We start from the raw sequence: 19,954 nt of genomic DNA, 5'->3' as shown, positions 1-19,954 counted from the left end.
GCCCTCACTGCGGCAGCAATGCAGGGCACCCAGCCAAGATGAGGAAGATTAAAAGGTCCCACGGAACAGCCTGGGGGCTGCAGTAGGCGAGGGGCGCCTCCACCCAGCAAGGGGGGGGGGCAGGACCCTGGGGCAGCGTCAGCTGCTGGTGTCCAGCTGGGCCGTCCTGCTGCAGGGCCAGCAGAGCAGGTAGCACAGAGCTCATTCTGGGCTCCTGAGAGCCCCACTCTTCAAGAGCTTCCCAAGGTCAATTTTTCCTCTGACTCTGGCCACTGCCTATGAACAGTGAGCCACTTTCTGGAGGGTAGATTCCAGCACTCTGAACAAAGACGGAAAGAGGGCCCAGGAGTTTCCTTTGATGTCTGGAGAGCGTGAACTTGGCCTAAGGCAGGTGCCCTCTGGGGCCTACGCCTTCTCCGGGTGCCCCCAGACCCTGCCTTTCACCACAGCTGGGTGGAGAGCAGTCCTGGAGCTCTGAGGCAGTGCCCTTCAGCTGGTCTTTCCAAGGACGGCAGGCAGACAGGGGGACAAACAGAAGGGGAACAAGAAGTCTGGCCAAGAGCACAGGGCACCCAAATTCCCGAGTGCTTCTAGGAAATCCTCGGCTCCTGGAGGAGGCAGGATGGCCCTCTCTACCTGGTATGGAAGGTCAAAGGTGAGGGCTGGCGGGCAGTGGGCTGGTGCGTGCATGAGACCCTGGGTTCCATTTCCAACACCAAAATTTTTTAAAAAGTCTACACTACACGGCTGAGATGCAACTCCAGGGGCTTATCATGTGCTCATCTGTGTTTTTCCATGATGCTCGGGACACCTCCCAGCTAAGAGGAGGGCACAGGAACTAGGTCAGAGGGCACCTCTGCTCAGGGAGCAGGGTCACATGCTCTCAAGCACAAAGCACCACTTAACAAGGCCCCGTCCTGGCTTAGAATATATTGCTGAAAAAATGAAACCAGTGCAAATAATCCTTTTAAAAATGCAACTTGTCAAATATCATAAATTTTAAGATGGTTTGCTAAATTTTAAATGATAACCTCACAAACTAATCTTGTTTATGGTTCTATATGAATTTACTATGGGGAACACATTTAAACAGACAAAAGATTTAATTCTTTATTCAGACTTTTTCCTCTGAGATCATGTTCCATTTCCAATCTTGGAGTTATTTCTAAAGAGATGAAAGACAACTTGGCTTATCACTTAAAGTGTAAATGAGCACTTCTACGTTGGGGACTAGGTAACCCCAAAGTCTTCTATAGACTGAATACAATCCTTATCCAAATTCCAGTTGATTTTTTCTTTGTAAATTCATATACAGGCTGATATAAAAATTCATGTGGAAATGTAAGGGCCCAGAGTGGCCAAAACCACCTGGAGAAAGAACCAAGTTTCCCAAGCTCAAAGCTAAACACAAAGCCACAAATGACAGGCAGGACAACGTGGTGCCACCCGCCCAGACCACCAACATGAAGCTCAGAAATGGTCAGCTGGTTTCCAGCAAAGATGCCAGGACAACTAACTGAGCAAAGACAGTCTTTATAACAAATCACACTGGGACAATGGAGCAAAGAGGGGTCCTTTCCATACCAGAGACACAAAAATCAACTCCAAACGAGTCACAGGGCAGAAAGAGATGGGCTGTGACACTTTTGGAAGAGAAGCAGGACTTGCCTTCAGACCCAGAACGGGTGCAGGCAGCACTGGGGAGAGCATGGAGACCGAGACTGCGCACCGGGACACAGGGCAGGACGGTGCTTTGGGAAACCACTGGGCCGTTCCTCTGACTGCCAACCCAAGAGCTCACACAGGACCCGTCAGGTCAGCTCCCCTCCTGAACACGTATGCCCAGGAGACCCGAAACACACCTGCACGAAACTGCGCAGAACGTTCTAGCGCCACTCCTCCAACAGCACAGAAGTGGAGGCCACCAGGGTCCACTCCCATGGCAGATTCGTAAGTGTGTTACAGGTGACCAATCTTCACCCAGAAGCCAGCACCCCAAATGGTGCAGAATCTGAGACCTGAGCATGAACCTGACCCCACAGGTGGACAACTCCACACCTGACCTCACACGAGGCCAAACACGGGGGCAACAAAGAGAGTGGTGTGCACCTGACATCAGCGAGCTCTGTGTTAGACAGAGTCCCGTCCCCCAGGTACCTCACTACACGTATTCAAATATCCCAAGGTTTTAAAAACCCAGATCAGGAACCTTCTGACGTCAGGTGCTCTGGGTGAGGGACGCTCAGCCCGATCCTTACACAACGTCCCTATTCCTCCACCACCAAGGGGAGCTGGCCAGCGAGCGAGGAGCATTCTGCACAGCTGTGGCGGAGTGGAGGGACTCATCACAGGCATGCAGATCCTGGTCCCACTTGCATGACCCGTCTAGACAGCAGCCCAGGGCCCGGGGTACAGCAGAGTGGGCTTCACATGTGACCGGCTCTGTGTTCCATCCCCAGCACCATAAAAAGGAAATGCCCCAGGGCTGGGGCATTTGCAGGAAGGTGGGATTGACTGCTAACGGGGTTTCCTCCTGGGAACTGGAGGGCTCCAAAGCTGACTGTGCAGTGCTGGGTACCCCAGAACCCTTGGACTGCACAGGCCAAGTGCAGGAAGTGAATGACACGTGCGTCACATCTCAGTGAAGACTCTTTTTAAAAAAAGAAGAGGTGGGTGGTGCTCCACCTGATAGCGGACAGATGGACGGACCCGAGCGGAGCGAACAGAGGTTAAGGCAACATTCCATGCCCTGGCCCACCGCCCTGCCCCCACACGCTGTCTTCTCCAAGAAGCAATTCACCTGCAGCCCTGCCTGGCCTGAGCGGACAGGGTATGTCACATTTCTCAGCCAGCTACCTGTTATCTGCAGGAGAAATGCAGGCCTGGGGACTTTTGTGACCCCTTCACGGACCAGATCCTAAAATTCAGGGAAATAAGGAAAATTCCTCCCAAGCAAAAAATTTGTTAAGAACAGATTCCAATTAGAACCTGACAACATGGGTCAAAGTGACCTAGAGTTGTCATTGCAGTGGGGACTTGAAAGTCTGATGTCATCCTGCTGTCATTCACAAGTCAAGAGGTGGACCTGGACAGGACTCACTGGAAACCTCTCTGGGATCCAAATAAAACTAGAGTGCAGGAGGGGCACACTGTCCTTCTCTCTGAGAGGACCCACACTCTCCTTTCCCTTTCCTGTCCCTTCAATAAACTCATGCCTGTTACTGTGAATGACGTGTCTGAAATTTTCTGAGTTGACCATAAGAATCGGGGTTTGAAGGAGGATGTATGTGCTGTCTCAGTTTCCTGGAAGGTGCAGCCTGTGGCACGCAAACCAGCAGCCAACGCAGAAAAAAAATGTGGACGAGAGCACATCTTGGATAACGAGATTCCCAACCACTAACCCTCCAGGATGGATTATCCAGAAAACATGAGTGAGGGCAGGGTCAGCTGCACCCAAGGCCAACCAGAGGAAGAGGACGGCAAGCCCCAAGGCCAGAGCTCCCAGTGAGCCTCAACCAGGCCAGGAGGGGTCCCGGGAAGTGGAGAGACCCAGAGCCACAGTACATCTGCTTCTTCTAGATGCCCTCCAGGGGCGTTGCCTCCTCCCAGCCCTGAGTGAACAGCAGGCCCCTGTCATGCACAGCCACGGGAGAAGCAGGGCCTGCAGCCCCTGAGCCCCCATGTTGTTTTTGCAAATTTCCTGTTAAGTGTGATTACTTCAAAATTAAAAGATTAAAACAAAAAAAAAGACCTCACACACATGTAACCATGGGCCAACTTTCAGGATTAATCATGATATTCTGCACCCTAAAGTCTCGTGTGTTTAAGATTGCACTTGGAATTTCCAGTCACTGGGCTGTACTGGATAAAGGCAGCTTGCTCAGGCCCACAGGGCACCATTCAATTTGTTATCCCTTATCTTTCTTTCGTATCTATGTTCTAGCAAGTTTTTTACACACTGAAAAAAAAGATAACAGTAGCAAATGACATAATGTCCTCTCCATACCAGAGAGGTGACTGGAGGCAGGTGGGTGTGGCTGGAGGAGGTGGGAATTGGGGGCCTGGCTGTGGGTATATATTTTGAATCTGGAGAGTGGAGTCTCTCTCTCTCTCTCTCTGCCTCCTGGTCACCGTGATGTGAGCTGCTTTCCTTCGCCAGCCTCTCCCGCCATGATGTTCCGCCTCACCCTGAGCCCTGAGAAGTGGAGCCTGCCTTTTATGGACCGAGACCTCCAAAACTGTGAGCCCCCGAATAAACCCACAGCATCAGAAATGCTGACTAAAACATAAGTGAAGACATTATCCTCCAGCCTAAGTGGAAAACCCAGGAGGGACGTTCACGGGGCTGGATGGGGCTGAGATGTCACGGCCCCATCACAGAGACTGCCAATGGGCACCAGAGGGCGGGCTGGCAGATGCGTCCCTCTGTGCCCCAGGGACCACTCAGGTGTGGCTCCTGCACACAGGGTGGGGCACTGAGGCTCCTCCTGTGTCACCAAGCCATTCTTTCCTGTCCAGCTCCCTCCAAACGTCCTTCTTTGTTAGAGCTTCCTATGTAGAGAGGGGGACATGCTATTAAAAAGTCTCCCCACATGCATAAGATAATAGCCCTCCAAAGCCCGCAGAGGCCAACACAGGGACCCAGAGGCACCCTCCCCTCTCTCTGCCCTCCTGGGAACCACCCTGAATGCGCAAATGTTGAAAATGTTCGGCTGCTAATAGCTGGATTCAACAGCCAACTTTTAAAGACTCCTCCAGGAGACGGCCACACCTCTCCTCCCACCCTGCAGGAAGGAGGCCAAAGCCCGCGCTCCGCTGGATGAAGAGAACACCATCTGGGCAGCGTGTGGAGGTCGCACTGCCTCTTATACAAAGGGAAGGAGGAGGATCCTTTGACATTTGCAGCGCTCAGAGGGAAAAATGATTTTTCCAGAATGCATAAGTCTGTGCCCAGCCAAAGGAGAACCAGGACTGGACAGTGAGTGGGCCCTCTCCTCGACATGTGGCAGGCAGAGCTGGGGCCGCACCTCCACTCCTCAGCACTGGCTGGTCCCTAACTCCTGGGAGCCTCTGGGTGGGGCTGGTCCCTCCAAGGGCCCAGAAAGCCGCCTTGACACAGTCACGCCATAAACCCGGACACTGTGGTTTGAAATTGTGAAATCAGGGAGGGAAGTAGCAGATTTGTACAAAGAGAATAGAAGATGGTCAAGTCCGCTGGCTCCAGTAATCGCGGAGGCGGGACGCCTGGCCATGGCCACCGCAGACACGGGCTTTATTTTTAGCTCAGAATTAGCCAAGGCCAATACTGGGGCAGTTAGAGCCAGCGCAGGGCTGCCCAACCCCCTGAAGACAGACATCCCTGCAGCTACGAGACTCCATCAGGGAGGAGTGGACCTGCAGCCCCAGGGGAACCAGGCTGGCCTCCAAGGGCTGCACAGACCAGGTGACCACAGGCCTCCAAACATTGCTCACGCTGTCCACAAAACTGGACCCTGAAGGCATTCACCTGGAATCGTCACCCCAATTAAATCCTGTTCCCAGAAGCACCAAGGAAGAACGTCCTGCCATGGACCCCAGACCTACAAAAATATCATTTTTAAGATTATGGATGCAGGCTGGGGTGCAGCTCAGTGGCAGGACACTTGCCGAGCCCGCCCAAGGCTCTGAGTGTGCTTCCAGCACTGGAAAAGGAAAACGAAGCTTCAATATATTAATAGAGTCGCAGACGTCTACAGCCGACAGCCAAAGTGAGGGAAAGCAGCAATTATGATCATGAGAAATATGATCAACTGAAAATCTCAACAAAATACCAAGTTTCATCAAACGTTGTCAAGGCTTTGAATGGTGTATTAGAATAGATGTCACACATTGCTTAGAAATCTCTCCTTGGTGACACTATATTATCAAATGAGAACAGCACACTGCAAAGAACCATGATTTCACCAATAAAAATCATCAACAGGGAGAGAAGCAGATGAAAAATGATCATCTAATGCCAATGTTGGAACTATCTGGGTGGTGGGAGTTTGGATAATTTTACTTTCAAACATATGGCTTTTGTGTGGTTTTTATATCAAAACAAAACTATAATGCTCAGGCCCCAGACTGCTGGGACTCCAATTTTAGCTTTATGCCTTATTAGCAGGGCATGTGATCTTCTCCATATACGTGTTTTCAGCAAATAAGGAGAATTAAGAACACGTAACAAGTCGGCCGCTCCTTCTGGGAGCCGAGCATCTGGTTCTCCCACTTTCCAGTAAGACGACCCAGCTTTTCCCTGGAAACAAAGCCACCTGACTTCCAGCAACTGTGACAGCTTCCTTCCAGGGTCCTGTCATCACCTAGCCCTGCCAGGAGGGGGACCAAGTCCCTTGGAATGCAGCATGCAGGAGAGGAGGTGTGCCCGAGAACCCTCGGGAGGAGTCCCTTTCTACTCCTGCTGAAGGGGTGAGCAGTGACCCCAGCCCAGTCCCTGGGACCTGCAGGTGCGGTGCAGGTGCTCTGGGCGGAGAGGCTCTCCTGCGGGGTGCCTAAGGTGGGCAACGCAGGTCTGGAGCGTGGAAAGGAGCCAGGAGGGGCTGTCTAAAAACAACAGCAGCAGGGGCAGATGGCCCCTCTGAGCACCCCTGCCTCGCCCTGAGCGCCCGCTGGGAGCGCACACAGCGGAGAAGCGTTCTCTCTACCGGAGTCCCCTGGAGCCTGGCTTCTGTGATTGGCAACCGAGAGCCTTGTCCGCCCCGGGACCCTCGGAAGCCCTCCCGGGTTCCCCAGCAAGCCACCTGGCGACACTCACCCGTTCCTGACCGGCAGTGTCCCAGATGAGGAACTTGTGAAGCTCATTTCCGCAAGGCACAGTTTTGGTCATGAAGGATGCCCTGGAGAGAGAGTGGACACTCCACGTTACTTGGGACAGCGGTTCTTGTTAAGCCTCAGCAGGGAAAGAGCACTGGTGCTCGGAGAACCGGACAGCAGGTGCACAGGTTGGAGGAAGAGGTTCCGCACTGTCCTGCATACTGGCCCCACTGATCCGCTCCCAAAGCCAGCTGCAGCCAGCCAGGCCCCAGGTAAGCCCCAGCCTGCCCAGACAGTGTAGAGGAAAGATGAGCAGCCGCAAAACTTATGTTTTCTCTGTTAAAAAAGGCGAGGAGGGGGGCGGGATTTTAAAGTCTCGGAAGATCATGAAGCACTTGCTATTTTCTTCTTTGTGCATTTTCTCTTAAGGGTTTTCTTTGTGCTTATGAAAGGGCAGAAATTCAATATTTAATAGTCTTGACTCCTGTGCGCAAAAAATTCTCATTCAAAAAATACCAAGCAGGGCTGGGGTTGTGGCTCAGTGGTAGAGCACTTGCCTGGCATGCATGAGGCACTAGGTTTGATTCTCAGCACTGCATACAAATAAATAAAATAAAGGTCCATCTAAAAAAAAATACCAAGCAGCCAGACACTATAGTGCACACCCGTCACCCCAGCAACTCGGGAGGCTGAGGCAAGAGGATCACAAGTTGGAGGTCGGCCTTGGCAACTTAGCAAGACATTGTCTCAAAAATTAAAAAGGTGTGCACGTGGGTAGTTCAGTGATAGAGCACCCCTAGATTCCAGTACTCCCCCAACCCCAAATAGCAAGCATCCCCAGTAGTGGGACAACCTGACATAAGAATCTTCCCAAAGTGAGGGAATGACAAACACTCATCTACCTCCGGCCAAAAGTGTTTAATCTGAATTTAATCACACAGGAAACAATCAGGCAAGTGGAGTGTGTGGACTCTAGGAGAGCTGGCCTGGACCCTCAGGTAAGCCGGTGCTGTGAAGAGCAGGCAAACAGAGAGCAGGGGACTGTTTAGATGGAGGAAAGAGATAAACAACAAACACGGCTGTGAACCTTGGCTGTGCCCCGGGTTAGGGAGAAACAGCTTTCAAAGCTATTTTAAGGGCAACTGGAGAGGGGCTGGAGCCCAGCTCAGTGGGGTGGGGGGAGCTTGCCTAGCGTGCACCAGGCTCTGGGCTGCACCAAACTGCTGAGAATAAAAAATAGAACTAAGAGCAACTGGAGAAGTTGAGGTCTGAGCTAGATGGGAGGCATCACATTGCATTGGATCAGTTTTTGAGGTATAATAATGGTGTCTTCCTTATATTCTGATTCTTGGGAGATGTGCACGGGGGTCTTCAGGGGTACAGAATCGGGGGTCTCCCCCTTACTACCCTCAGCCCTGCCTGGCCAGAGCCCTCTCAGGCTGATGGCTGCATTCCACCATCTGGCCACCCGCCCTGACCCGCCTGGGCGGAGTGTGCACCTTAACTGGTCACCTCGCTGCTCTGGGCTGGGGGAGGCTGGTGGGGTGCTGCACGGAAGGCACTGGGGCCGGGGACATGAACCGAGTGACGAGGCAGGATATAGCAATGAGCAAAGCAGGCAAAAGCAATACTGATCAAAACACTGGTGACGAGGAATGGCGCAGTGTGCAGCGCAAGCACCCACCCATGCACGCAGCATGGTCAGCTCTGGATGCCCGGCTCCAAGTCACCGACTCAAGGAAGGACAGGAGCTCCAGAAACAGTGTGTGTCCCATGCTGGGAAGCCAGGCCATGGGGCCACTACTGCGCTGCCACAGGACGTGAGCCAAGCAGATGCTTAGGTTGAAGTTCAGAGGAAGAGAACAGAATTCTAAATCATACGTTCGGATTCCAAAAATAATCCCTAAAGCTGCAGCAAAAGTGAGGACCACCTTCCTGAAACACCACCTGGCAGTGCCGGCCCCATCCTCAACACAGACCCTTGGGCTAAGTTATTCCAGTGCTTTGAATTTAACCTAAAGAATAATACATAGATGTAACAACAAATGCTTGAACAATGAGGTCACTGAAAAATCAGTCAATGGCATAAAATTCACAAAGTCATGTTGAGTGGAAAAAAATACACTAACACACAGAGGAAGAGGCGGGAGGCCAAGGGAGCTGCTGGGAGGCAGGCGACGGGTGGGGTCAGTTGTCGTTCATGGTTTTCCTCATTTTCAGTCACTATACTTTTGTAATAGTGTTTCCATCATGTTCTTAAAGATAATGTGACATCATAAAAAGTGCTCAAGACATATGCAGCCTCCAGCTGGGGATGTCACCTCAGGGGTGTGGGGCTGAGGAGGAGGATGGCAGGGTGGAGGCCAGCCTGGGCAACTCAGCAAGACCCTCTCAGAATAGACTAAAAGGGCCTTGTGTCGCTCAGTGGCAGAGTGTTTGCCTGTCACACTGGGGCCCTGGGCTCAATCCCAGCACCACCAAAAAAAAAAAAAAAAAAGAGAGAGAGAAAGAAAGAAAAGAAAAAAAAATAACTGCATATATACCGATCTCTATTTTATGAATTTTGGTGTTTTTATGGTGAACAGGAATGTCTACAATCAGAAAAAACTATTCTTTAATCTGCTCTGTGAAGGAAATGCACAGGCAGCCACTAAAACGAACCAGAAAGAGCTGTGTGGGCTGGGAGGGCGGGCTGCAGCCCCAGGTGTGGTGAGACACACCCTGACTTGTACAGTCTGTCTATCTGAAGACCTTTGGACCCAGAGAAAACACTCACCATGCATGCACTTGGGACACTAAATACTGGTTATATAAATTGAAGAGACAGGCATGGTGGCTCACGCCTGTAATCTCAGCTACTTGGGAGGCTGAGGCAGGAGGATGGCAAGTTTGAGGCCAGCCTCAGCATCTTAGCAAGACTCTGCCTCTAACTAAGAAACAAAATAAAAAGGGCTGGGGAAGTAGCTCAGTGGAAGAACACCCCAATACTGAAAACACACACATACACACACACACATACACACTATGGGATTAGAGAGCAAATAAAATCCTTTGATTTCACTTTTTATTTTATTTTATGTGCTTCTGTATAGTCTGGATGTTTTTATAACACGCATTACAATTTTAAAGACTAATATATAATTAGTAATTAATACTTTATCTTTAGAGCAGTTTTAGGTTTATAGGAAAATCAAGCAGAAATCAGTTTCCATATAATTTCTCTTGGGTTTTCTTTTTATACCTGGGATTGAACTCGGGGGGGGGGGGTCACTTACTCCTGAGCCACATCCCCAGCCCATTTTATATTTTATTTAGAGACAGGGTCTTGATCAGTGGCTTAGGGCCTCTCTAAGTCGCTGAGACTGGCTTAGAACTTGCACTCTTCCTGCCTCCGCCTCCCGAGCCTCTGGATTCCAGGTGTGCACCGCTGCACCCAGCCATATAACATATGTTTTAAAACCCCAAATCAGCAAAACATATTTCCTAGATGAAACATCATCGTCAACAGTGCCCATGGCAGAAGTGCCACTCACACCCAGCAGCACCCCCTGAACTTGTTGCTCGTCCCACCATGAGAGGGAGGGCACATTCCCCGCCCTTGAACCTGGGCTGGCTCTGCACTGCTTTGACCAAGAGATGGTGAAAGGGGCCTGGGAAAGGAGCTACCACCAGCCTCCCTTCTATCCTGGGGCAGAAACCGCGTCAGATCTGCCCAGGGGAGGAAACCTGCTGCGGGCGGTGCCAGGTGTAGCAGTGGTCGAAACAGAACTGCCGGGAACTGGCCCAGACCCTCTTGTCTGGAAATGTGGGCAGCGCGGTGTGCAGAACCGTGCTGCTGGGGTCCAGGAGAGGGCGCGCAGAACTAAAAACCACTGCAGGGACGTCAGGCCGGACGTGGCATCCACGCTGCTGGGCGATGTTCACCACGGTCCTGCTGAGGCCCAGCTGCGGGGAGACGGCTCTCTGAACAGCCCCAAGGAGCAAGGAGAAAGGGGACCCACGGGCACTTACCCGATGGTGGGGCTGATGTTGTGGTCGAAGTGATCCTGCACGAACCGGCACACGATGCTCGACTTCCCAACGCCGGTGTCCTAGGAGAGAAGGGAGGCTGCCGTGAGGACCCAGGGGTCAACACCCACCTGACACAGCCAGCCCAGCCCACCACCGGGGAGGGGCCGACTGCCTCCACCTCTTACCAGTGTTTCCTGATAGTGCAATTGTGTTGCTCTCACAGGAAGAAGAGAAATGGGGTGAAAACGAGTGTGAGGACCGTGTCTCACGTATGTGCCACGGTCAGCCTCCAACGAGCATTTCACAGACACCAGTGGCTAGAAATGTGGGAATTTGGGGAGTGGTCTAAAGAAGATGTATGGCAACACGATGTGTTGGTAGAAACAACTAGTTTTGTTCAGAGTCTTGAAAGAAGGAAAGAGGACAGGAAGAGAGAGAGAGAAAGGGAGGGAGGGAGGGAGAAAGAAGAAAGGAAGAAAGAAAGAGAAAGACAGGCTGGGTTGGGGCTCGTGTCAGAGCGCCCGCCTCTCACATGTGAGACACTGGGTTTGATCCTCAGCACCATAAAAATAATAAGTAAAGATATTGTGTCCATCTACTACTAAAAAAGTTTTTTAAAAAGAGAGGAAGAAAGAAAGGGGTAAAATAAAAGCCACCTTCTGCTTCCCCGGGAGTCACCCTGTAACAACTTGAATGCTGATTTCTACATGTCTGATGCTTTCTCTCTCAAATCTGATGTCTGGATTGTAGCCTCCAGTTGTACTTAATTCTAGAAAGGTCTCGACTCAGCTCTTTCTCTGCTAAACGATTCTTGAAAGCTGACTGGCTCAGGTGTCCAGTTACACATGGCAAATTAAATACACAGTGTTTGTCTCCAGTCCCCTCCTGAACCACTGTAAGGCAGTTTAAGAAATCAGAGTCAGACTCACAAGGTCAGAGAGCTAGGACTAGGGACAACCCCAGACCAGTGACATCAACAAAACCCAGGAGGATGAGCGGCGCCCGAGAAAGAAGCTGCCACTCAGGTGCCCGCAGGGAGGGAGGCTGGGTGTGCAGGCCAGGTCATGCCAGGGAACAGCCTGCAATCCAGGAGGAAATGGGGGTCCTCCTGCAGGACCCTGGAGCTTGGGGACTTGGGCACAGCAAACACAGAGGCCACACACTATTTGCCTATTATGTGAGCCCAGGAAGGTCTCCCTCCAGTGACACCAAAAAGCCGCACAAATTCTGATATTGGGGTCCCTCAACAAAAGGCCCTGTGTGCACCATCCACAAGCCCCAGGATCGAGCTTTCAATTTGCATTTTAATCTTTTTAAAAGAAACACTAAGAAAACCCAGACGTTGATACCCACCAACAAAAGAGCAGGACGCTGTCTTGAAAGATCTGAGAATAAGAGCAACTTCTTAGAAATCAAAAGTTAAGACACTAGAAATTGAAAGGACAGCGAAGGAGTTAGGAGACAAAGTCAGAACAGTGACCAGAAAGTGGAACAAGGTCAACAAAGCAGACGCCCTGGTTGGTAAGCACTGCTCTGCCAAGGCACCGAGGCAGGGGACGCCAGGTTCAGACTGGACAGAGAGCTGGGTGGCAGCTCTTATCTCAAAGGATCGTGAGACCTTTCCCGGTCTATAAGGATCAAACCCAGTGCCTCACAAGGGCAAAGATGGCCACCCGGTTCTCTTATATTGAAGGTGGAAGTGTCAAAGTCAGAAGATTGAGGAGACGATGCTGCCACTTCAGGGAAAGGTGTTTTTCTTCAGACACTGATATATGAAATACCAGCAGCAACCTGAATCTTCTGTGTTCCCTCCCACTCCTGTGTTTGGGGGACCATTCCAGCAAGCCTGGAGCAAGGAAGACCTGGGCTGGCGCCCTCATCAGACAATCCTGTCAGAGGGCTGTCCCCATGAGGGGCTGCCTGCTGGGAGTCCCCCCAGCACAGAGCCAGGCTCTCCCTCTGCAGCGTGGGGATCCGTGCGCAGGGCTCAGGGGTGGACAGCAGCAGCTCACGGATCCCACCCGATGCCTACATAGGAATCCGGCTTCTGTTCCCTCTCCAGCCTTCAGACACAACTCAGTTCTTTCCATCTCCGTGGCTTTTAAGCCCCCCTGTGGATAAGTGTGTCCTTGCCCTCCTTCGTCCACCCCTGAGAAATGGATAAGGTGGTGCCGCCTGCTGCCCTGAGGATCAGGGCCAGCCTCTTCCAGGAAGCCAACTGCTTCCTACAGACAGCCATGGGTGTGTGTGGTGGGGGGGGTGGCCCTGCCGAGCTGACCACGCTCATTTCTGTTTCCCTCCACCACAGTTCAGGGATTCTCAGGGCGCCTCCGTCCGTCCATCATCATTCGTTCACCCCTATTCTTGCCCACCTGCTGCACATCCACAGCGGGCTACATCCCATGGTGGAAGGTCAGGGCCCCTTCCCTGGAGGGACTCAGAACAGTGCTGGGTGCCCAGCAGGGTGCTTGCCAGCAGAGGCAGGGCGGGACTGTAGTCCACTCAGTCACTAGGGCCCAGGAGCCAGCTCCTCACCCCTCATGCTGCTGCTGTTCAGCTCACACCGGCCACCTGCTGCTGCGCCAACAAACTGCGCTCTGGAAGGCCACTAGACCCCCTCCTTGAAGCTCTGGGCAGCAGCTCTCCGTGCTCTCATGGCCCTGGGTGCACCGGGCTTTGACAGAGGCTGCTCTGAGAAGCCCAGCTACCCAAAGGTTCTGCTCCAAACAACTGGCCCCAAGTCCCCAAAGCAGCCCCAAAGAAGCCTGCAAGTCCACCCTCAACCTGCCCTTCTTGGTGAAAACTAAAAAGCCACATGACAATTATGCGACTCTCTTCTCACCTTATGCATGGCTCACGCCAAAACGCCAGCTTCTCTGGATAGTTAGAGCAGCAGATTGTTTGACAACTCAACTCTCAGTGTTTCTCCTTCTTATACATCTTATAGGATTCACAGGACAAAAGGGATAGGGGAATTTTTAGTTTGTCTCTGTAAAGGAAATCTTACAAAGAACAGCAGCAAAGGGTCCTCTCTGGCCAGTGCTTTTGTGACAGGGGAAGTGGCTGCAGGCGGGGACCTGCCTGGCGTCCTTCTTCCAGGACAGCTGCTGTTCCCCAGATGGCCACCAGGGGAAGCCCTGCCCACGCCAGGCCTGCAGAGCAGGAGGCTCCCCCAGCACCCGGCTTCTTTCCCTGCTGAAGCCTCCCTGGACTGTGTCACACAGGGAGAGCTGGCCCCGTGAGTCACAGCGCTTCACATGGAAACAGAATGGGAACAGGAAGCAGAACTGACAGTCCACTAAGAAGAGAGGCAGACAGGGCAGGGTCCTGGTGGCCCACCAGTCCCAAAGGCGACTGTATGTTTAGTGGACTTAGCCGGATGGAAGTGTTTGCATGTGTGACTTTTCCGTCTTGTAAGACGGAGGCTATGGTGGCCCATCTTATGCCATCCTCTGCGATGGCTTTGCAAAGGAGGAGGCTGAGGGCCTTCCTCAAGTTCACAAGCCTGGCCAGGAGTCAGAACCCAATGTTTCCAGCCCCGTCCTCTCAAGCCTCTCACCAGTTAAATCCACCTCCCACGAAAGCAGAATTTCCTTTAGAGATAAAAGGTCGTTCCTAGAGGTCACAGGACTACTTTCATCATTGCTTTCTAGTTTCAGCTTGCTTAGCTCCAATTACTCACTCATGTTCGAAAGATGCAACTGCTGTTATCTTGACAGTAATGAAAGGGAATTAGAATAAAGCCAGTTCTGAGTCCACCACCTGGAATAAGGTTCAGGTTCAGTGACACCGCCCCCGCCACGCCATCCGTACTTCACTGTGTGCCTGAGGCCAGCTGGTTCCATCAGCTTACTGGGAAAGGGACCTCTCTCATGACGTCCCTCCATAATGCAGCCCTCTGGGAACAACCACTTATTCTGAGACAGGGATCTCCACCATGTGAACTGTCACATTTAGTAATCACATGTAAACCTATAATTATGAAATGAGGAACCACAAACTTTTAGCTGATGTCTTACTCTAGGCATCCCAACATGTAAAACCAAGCCAAACACTCCCCTCACCCCTGGATTGCTGCAATGGCCTTAGATTTTCCTACAACAGGAGAGAATGGCAACTCCGGCAAACATCTCACCATGACCGACTCCTACTCTCACGGCAGACATCACTAGTCAATTCCACACCACGTCTCACGGAACCTAAAAAGGTCCTCAGCATCTCTTCACCGAAGCTCTACAGGGAATCAGTATGATGTGGTGGAGGCGGCACCTAGAAGCAACTGCTATCCTCCCTGGTCACCCTGACCTTCCAACACACCCCTGCACTCCAAACTCAAAATGCCCCACTCTGCAGATGCTATATAAATCTTCATGAGTGGTAAGGTGCTGTGGGAAACTTGCAAGAAATGTACATTGTGAATAATACTATAAATCAACATGCCTCTTATGCAAAGGAAATTATAAAATGTTAACAAGACCTATAGGTCCAGGAATTCCATTCCTAAGAATGTAGCTAAAGGAAGAAAATGATCAGTAGCTGGGGATCAGCTTGGTGCTGAGCACTTGCCTCCTATGCCTGAGGCCTTGGTTTCAACTCCCAGCACTGCAAGGAAAAGAAAAAAATCTGGGTTCCATCCCTAGACAAGGAGGAGGATCAGGGGAAACAGCATGACATCACTGCAGTAGCTGTGCCCAGTGGCGCACGTCGGTAATCTCAGTAAACCTCAGGAGCCTGAGGCAGGAGGCTCGCAAGTTTGAGGCCAGCCTTAGCAACTTACCAAGACCCTTGGCACCTTGGCAAAACCCTGTCTCCAAATTAAAAATGAATCCCTCCCCAAAATTCACTGCAGTACAATTTATAAGAAGTGGTCTAAAAATTAACTATGTGTGAGGTGAATTACAGCATATACAGTAATCTTCTAAACTTTGATCATATTCCTTCCAAAATGTTAAAGAGGCAGAATATATGATTTCTCCATTGTGTACTGATTGATGTCTCTCGACTTACGACGGGGTCCGTGTCCTGATAAGTCTCCTAAGCTGAGAGTGCAGAATGCCTGGAATACAACTGACCCCTGAACACGGCAGGGTGCCTAACCACCTCCATGTGCTCAGAGGGCTGACTAGCAATGCCACCTAACACGGGCCTGCTTTATAACAAAGTGCTGGACGTCTCCTGTGAGCTGGTGGAGGCTGTACTGAGGTAAACAGCAGTGGGTACGTGGTACTTTCACACCAGGGCAAAATCACAAGCCAACGTGTCCTAAGTTGGGGGCCATCTTACACTGCAGAACAGCCCAAGTATCATGCTCCCTTCTGGAGCACTGGGGTCCCAGCGCCCCTCGCTGGTCTCAGAATCAGCTGGCACGGGTCTCTGAGTTCCCCATTTCTTTGATTCGGTCATCCAGTTAGCTCAGCGTCTACACACTTGGAAAGGTCTTCAGCGCTCATGGGGGGCAAAGTCAGGAAGTTCAGAGGACCCCAGGTGGCAGCTGGGGACAAGGAGAAGAGAGTCCAGACTGTGGGTGGTGAGTGGCCCTGATCCCCTGACAAGGGGAGCCATGAACACATAGGAGCCCCCTGAAGGGGCGAAGGTGCCGTTGAGGCACATGGGCCCTGGGCACGGCCACCTCACATGCACATGTCCTCACACACAGGGTGGCGGGGTGCCATGCCTGGCCAGGCCCCTGGGAGGAAGGCGGGAGAGACCAAGTCCTGGGCTCACCCTCCTGGCCCAGGGCCCAGCAATCCAGGCCTCGGCCGCTCAATGACACCTTCTGGTCTCTCCACAGTCCACTCAGAGCAGTAAGCAGACTCAGGACACTCAGGGATGCCATGGAAATGCCCCGGAGGCTCCGAACCAACCAACCAGCGAAGCCTTTACAAACAGCAAAGTCTTTACAGCTCTGGCTAGGGCAGGGTACGTGCCCCAGCAAAGCCCCAAGGCCCCTCCTCCACCCCCCAGTCAAGAGGCCAAGGTCCCCAGGCTGGCACACCCTGTTACTTGGCTGGACTCGAGGCCAAAGGCTGAACATCACTCTAAAGCCACCCACGGACTCCCTGGGTCTCCAGCCTGGCCTCAAGTTGACTCTGGGCCTCGGCCTCCCTTTCCAAGGGGGTCTGAGGCTCGGGCACCTGGACATCTTCGTGGGAACGAGACACTGAATGACATCGTGGTGGATGAGCATTTCCCCTGAGTCAGAGCGCTCTTCACCCAAGAGGGCCTCTCACAGAGCAGGGAAAGGGCCCAGTTTAGACATCACGGCGACTCCTGCCAGGCCAGCAGGAAGCGGAACCCACTGCTGCCCGCAGCAGGCTGGTGGTGTTGCCACACTCCAAGGTTCCCAGGCACCGTGCCAGCAGGCCCCACCCAGGCAGAGGACACCTTGGCCTTCACACCATGACCCAGGGAGGCTGAGCAAAGCCACTCAAACACTGCAGGGACCATGCCACTAAAAACCCCAGGGACACATCATGTGGCCCTGAAATGCCACGGCCACTCGCTCACGTGGCCACACTGGCATGGGTCAGGGCTTGAGCCATCACAGAAGCTCTTGGAGCTCACATGTGTGGCACTCAAGATCAGCAGGGTGGGTTCTGTGGGTTCTGGGTTACGGACTGCACTTACTGTCCCCCCAACAGGGGACATGCCGCCCCAGACCTACTCTGAAGACACAGGGAGTGTAGAGGAGTGACCCAAGGACAGGCAGGAGCGCAGACTGGGGCTGTCCAGTCCACATGAGAAGATCTAAAGCATCTAAGAACCCAGGAGTGCAGAAGCGGGAGAGACGGGGAGTCCTGCTGAGCAAGGCAATCCCCGGTCCTCACCGCAGCTCATCCCTAGGGGTAGGGCCGATGGCACTGTCCACAACGCCTACGCCAGGAGACTGTAGCCAAAAGTCATGTGGCTTGTCCAAGACCCTGTCACCAGTAAGAGCAGAGTCGAGATTCAGAAGGCTCCTGTGCAGAATTAGCCAGACAGCCACCAGCCGGGGGACAGAGAGACCAGGTCCTGACTCCTGCAGGGAGGACCTTACCAACCTCGCAGAGGACTCAACAGTGGGTCTAGGAGGTCAGTGACAGGACTGCTTGCTCAGGCCATCCCTAGCACATCAGCCGGGCTGCTGCTTGCTGTGATCCAGAAGGGCATTTGTTGGAGAATCACTTGAAACTCAAATATGCATTTTTCCATTGAAATAATGCCACAAATAAGGGTGATTTCCCAAGCCCGTGGCTGAACACAGCAGCCCACTCACAACACTGTCTGCAGAGGAAAGCATCCATCATTGCAAAGGGAAGATCTCTGCTTCTGGGGACTCACCTCCCAGCCTTCAGGACAAGCGGACGCCCCAGGACTGAGGGAGACATTTGGTGAGCCCAAGGCCTGATGGGTGTGGCGTCCAGCAGGATGGCCAAGGCCACGAGTCTTTCAGGATGAGCAAAACAGTAATATCAACAATGAGAAAAGTGGACATTTACTGACCACACCAAGGGTTCCAGGCACCAGCTGAGCCTTTATTGGAAGAGCACAGCTAATGGTCTGCTCAGTTTTGCTTGTGGTGAGTGTGCCCCTGGGTGGTGTGGGCTGGGCAGTGCCCCCAGCTCCCACGCATGGCTCCTGCTCACCACTCTCCTCTGCCTGGTGGCACGCCAACCGTGCCTGCGTTAAACTTTCTGACCTGACCACATACATATGGTTTTCCTCTCTTTATTTTTCATCTTTCTGAGTTTGGAGATGGTCTTTTGAGCTCTTTCCCCAGTTTCCACAGATGAATCTCACATGGTGACAGATGATGAAGCCATATGCTAATTTCCCAATATTGATTATAATTTTTTAGTTGTGCAATTTGCATTTGATTCATTGTATAATTTTCGTGTCCTTGCCAATTCTTGAAATCTCTGTTTTTCACTTCCTTGAACCTAATAAACACTCTCGTTGTAAATCCATGTCTGACGACTGCATGCTTTAGGTCCTCTGTGGGCCTGGCTCTGTGGTCCCGCGGGAGGTTTTGGGGAACTTGTTTGCTGCTCACATGTCTGGTCACATCGGGTCAGGCCTTGGCAGAACCATCTTAATAAGGAACCTGGAGCAGCCTGTCCAAGCACATGTCCAAGCTGGGACTCCACCACGTCTTCTCGGGCACTTGGGTGACTATCTAAAGAGACGGTTCTATGGTAGCATCTCCCTACAGAAACTGTCCTGAGCTTAGAGGACCTAAAGTGTGTGTGTGTGGTCAACAGCACTGTCCCTTTCTGCTGTCAGTGAATTTACTGTGACTATCACTCCAAGGCTGGCAGATGCCGCAGATTCCCCTTCAGTCGCGGAGTGCGCTGGCCACCGAGGCAGGGTGACACCCCCACCCTGCTGAGGCAAAGAACACCCGCCTGGCATGTCCTAGGACAGCCAGAGTCACTGCCACCAAGAGTGAGAGGGTCTAGGTGCCGGACGCCCATCTCTCTTGGGTCCCCACCCCTGGGAAGACCTCTCGTCACCACCCTCCTCCCCGCACCTGCCCGGCGAGTGACAGAAGGCAAGGGAAGACAGTTTCCAGATGGGAAAGAGGCAAGTCCATGGCTGCTTCGTTTCCATTTTCTTAAAATAGCTGCTTCCTGGCCCCTCCCGAGAGCAGGTGTCCCAAAGTGCAAACTGTGAGGCCACGCAGAAGCTTCAGTTTATCTAACCGTCTTAGAAAGTGTGACCCTAAATGTTGAAAAAGAATTAATACACATCTCTGCTCTGATCCCACCTCCTGCCAAAGTCCACTGTCCCTCTGGGCACATTTCTTCCCGCACAACCTCTTGATTGCGCAGGATGGTCCCTCGACCAGGACGCAGGGCCCACCTCCCTGAGGGAAAGCTCCCCTCCCCAGTCATAGAGACTACCTGGGTCATAAAAGCACCAAGCTCCAAACCTTGGGTTTTTATTGTCCCGGGTTTAGGTTGGTTTCCAGAATAATATGTATGGTCCCCGAGTTGCAGACCTAGCAAACCAGGGATGGCCACAGTTGTGGTAGGCAGCGGCTCAGCAGCTCCCAGGGGCCCCTCTCCTGGCACTTGCTCCTGTGTGTCACCTTTGTCTCCTAGAACGGAGGCACATGACTTCTGAGGTCAGGGTATGAGACAGTCTGGTCTTCGCACCTCCCTGCCCTCTC

At 52.4% G+C, this 19,954-nt stretch overlaps 1 protein-coding gene across 2 annotated transcripts in view; it reads right to left on the bottom strand.

Annotated features, from left to right (window-relative positions):
• The window catches only part of RAB31 (RAB31, member RAS oncogene family), an 87,472-nt gene that overhangs the window by 31,084 nt on the left and 36,434 nt on the right, over positions 1–19,954 (bottom strand). For both annotated transcript variants that reach the window (XM_081262739.1, XM_081262738.1), the window contains exons 2-3: positions 10,804–10,883; positions 6,794–6,875 (exon numbers count right to left, since the gene is read on the bottom strand). In XM_081262739.1, the coding sequence (XP_081118865.1) occupies positions 6,794–6,875; positions 10,804–10,883 (162 nt within the window). The remainder of the gene's footprint in view (positions 1–6,793; positions 6,876–10,803; positions 10,884–19,954) is intronic.

The sequence above is a fragment of the Spermophilus citellus genome (genome assembly GCF_964194105.1).
Source record: "Spermophilus citellus genome assembly, chromosome: 12".
Classification (NCBI taxonomy): Eukaryota; Metazoa; Chordata; class Mammalia; order Rodentia; family Sciuridae; genus Spermophilus; species Spermophilus citellus.
The sequence above is the reverse complement of the archived record's forward strand: the minus strand, read 5'-3'. Positions and strand labels throughout refer to the sequence as shown.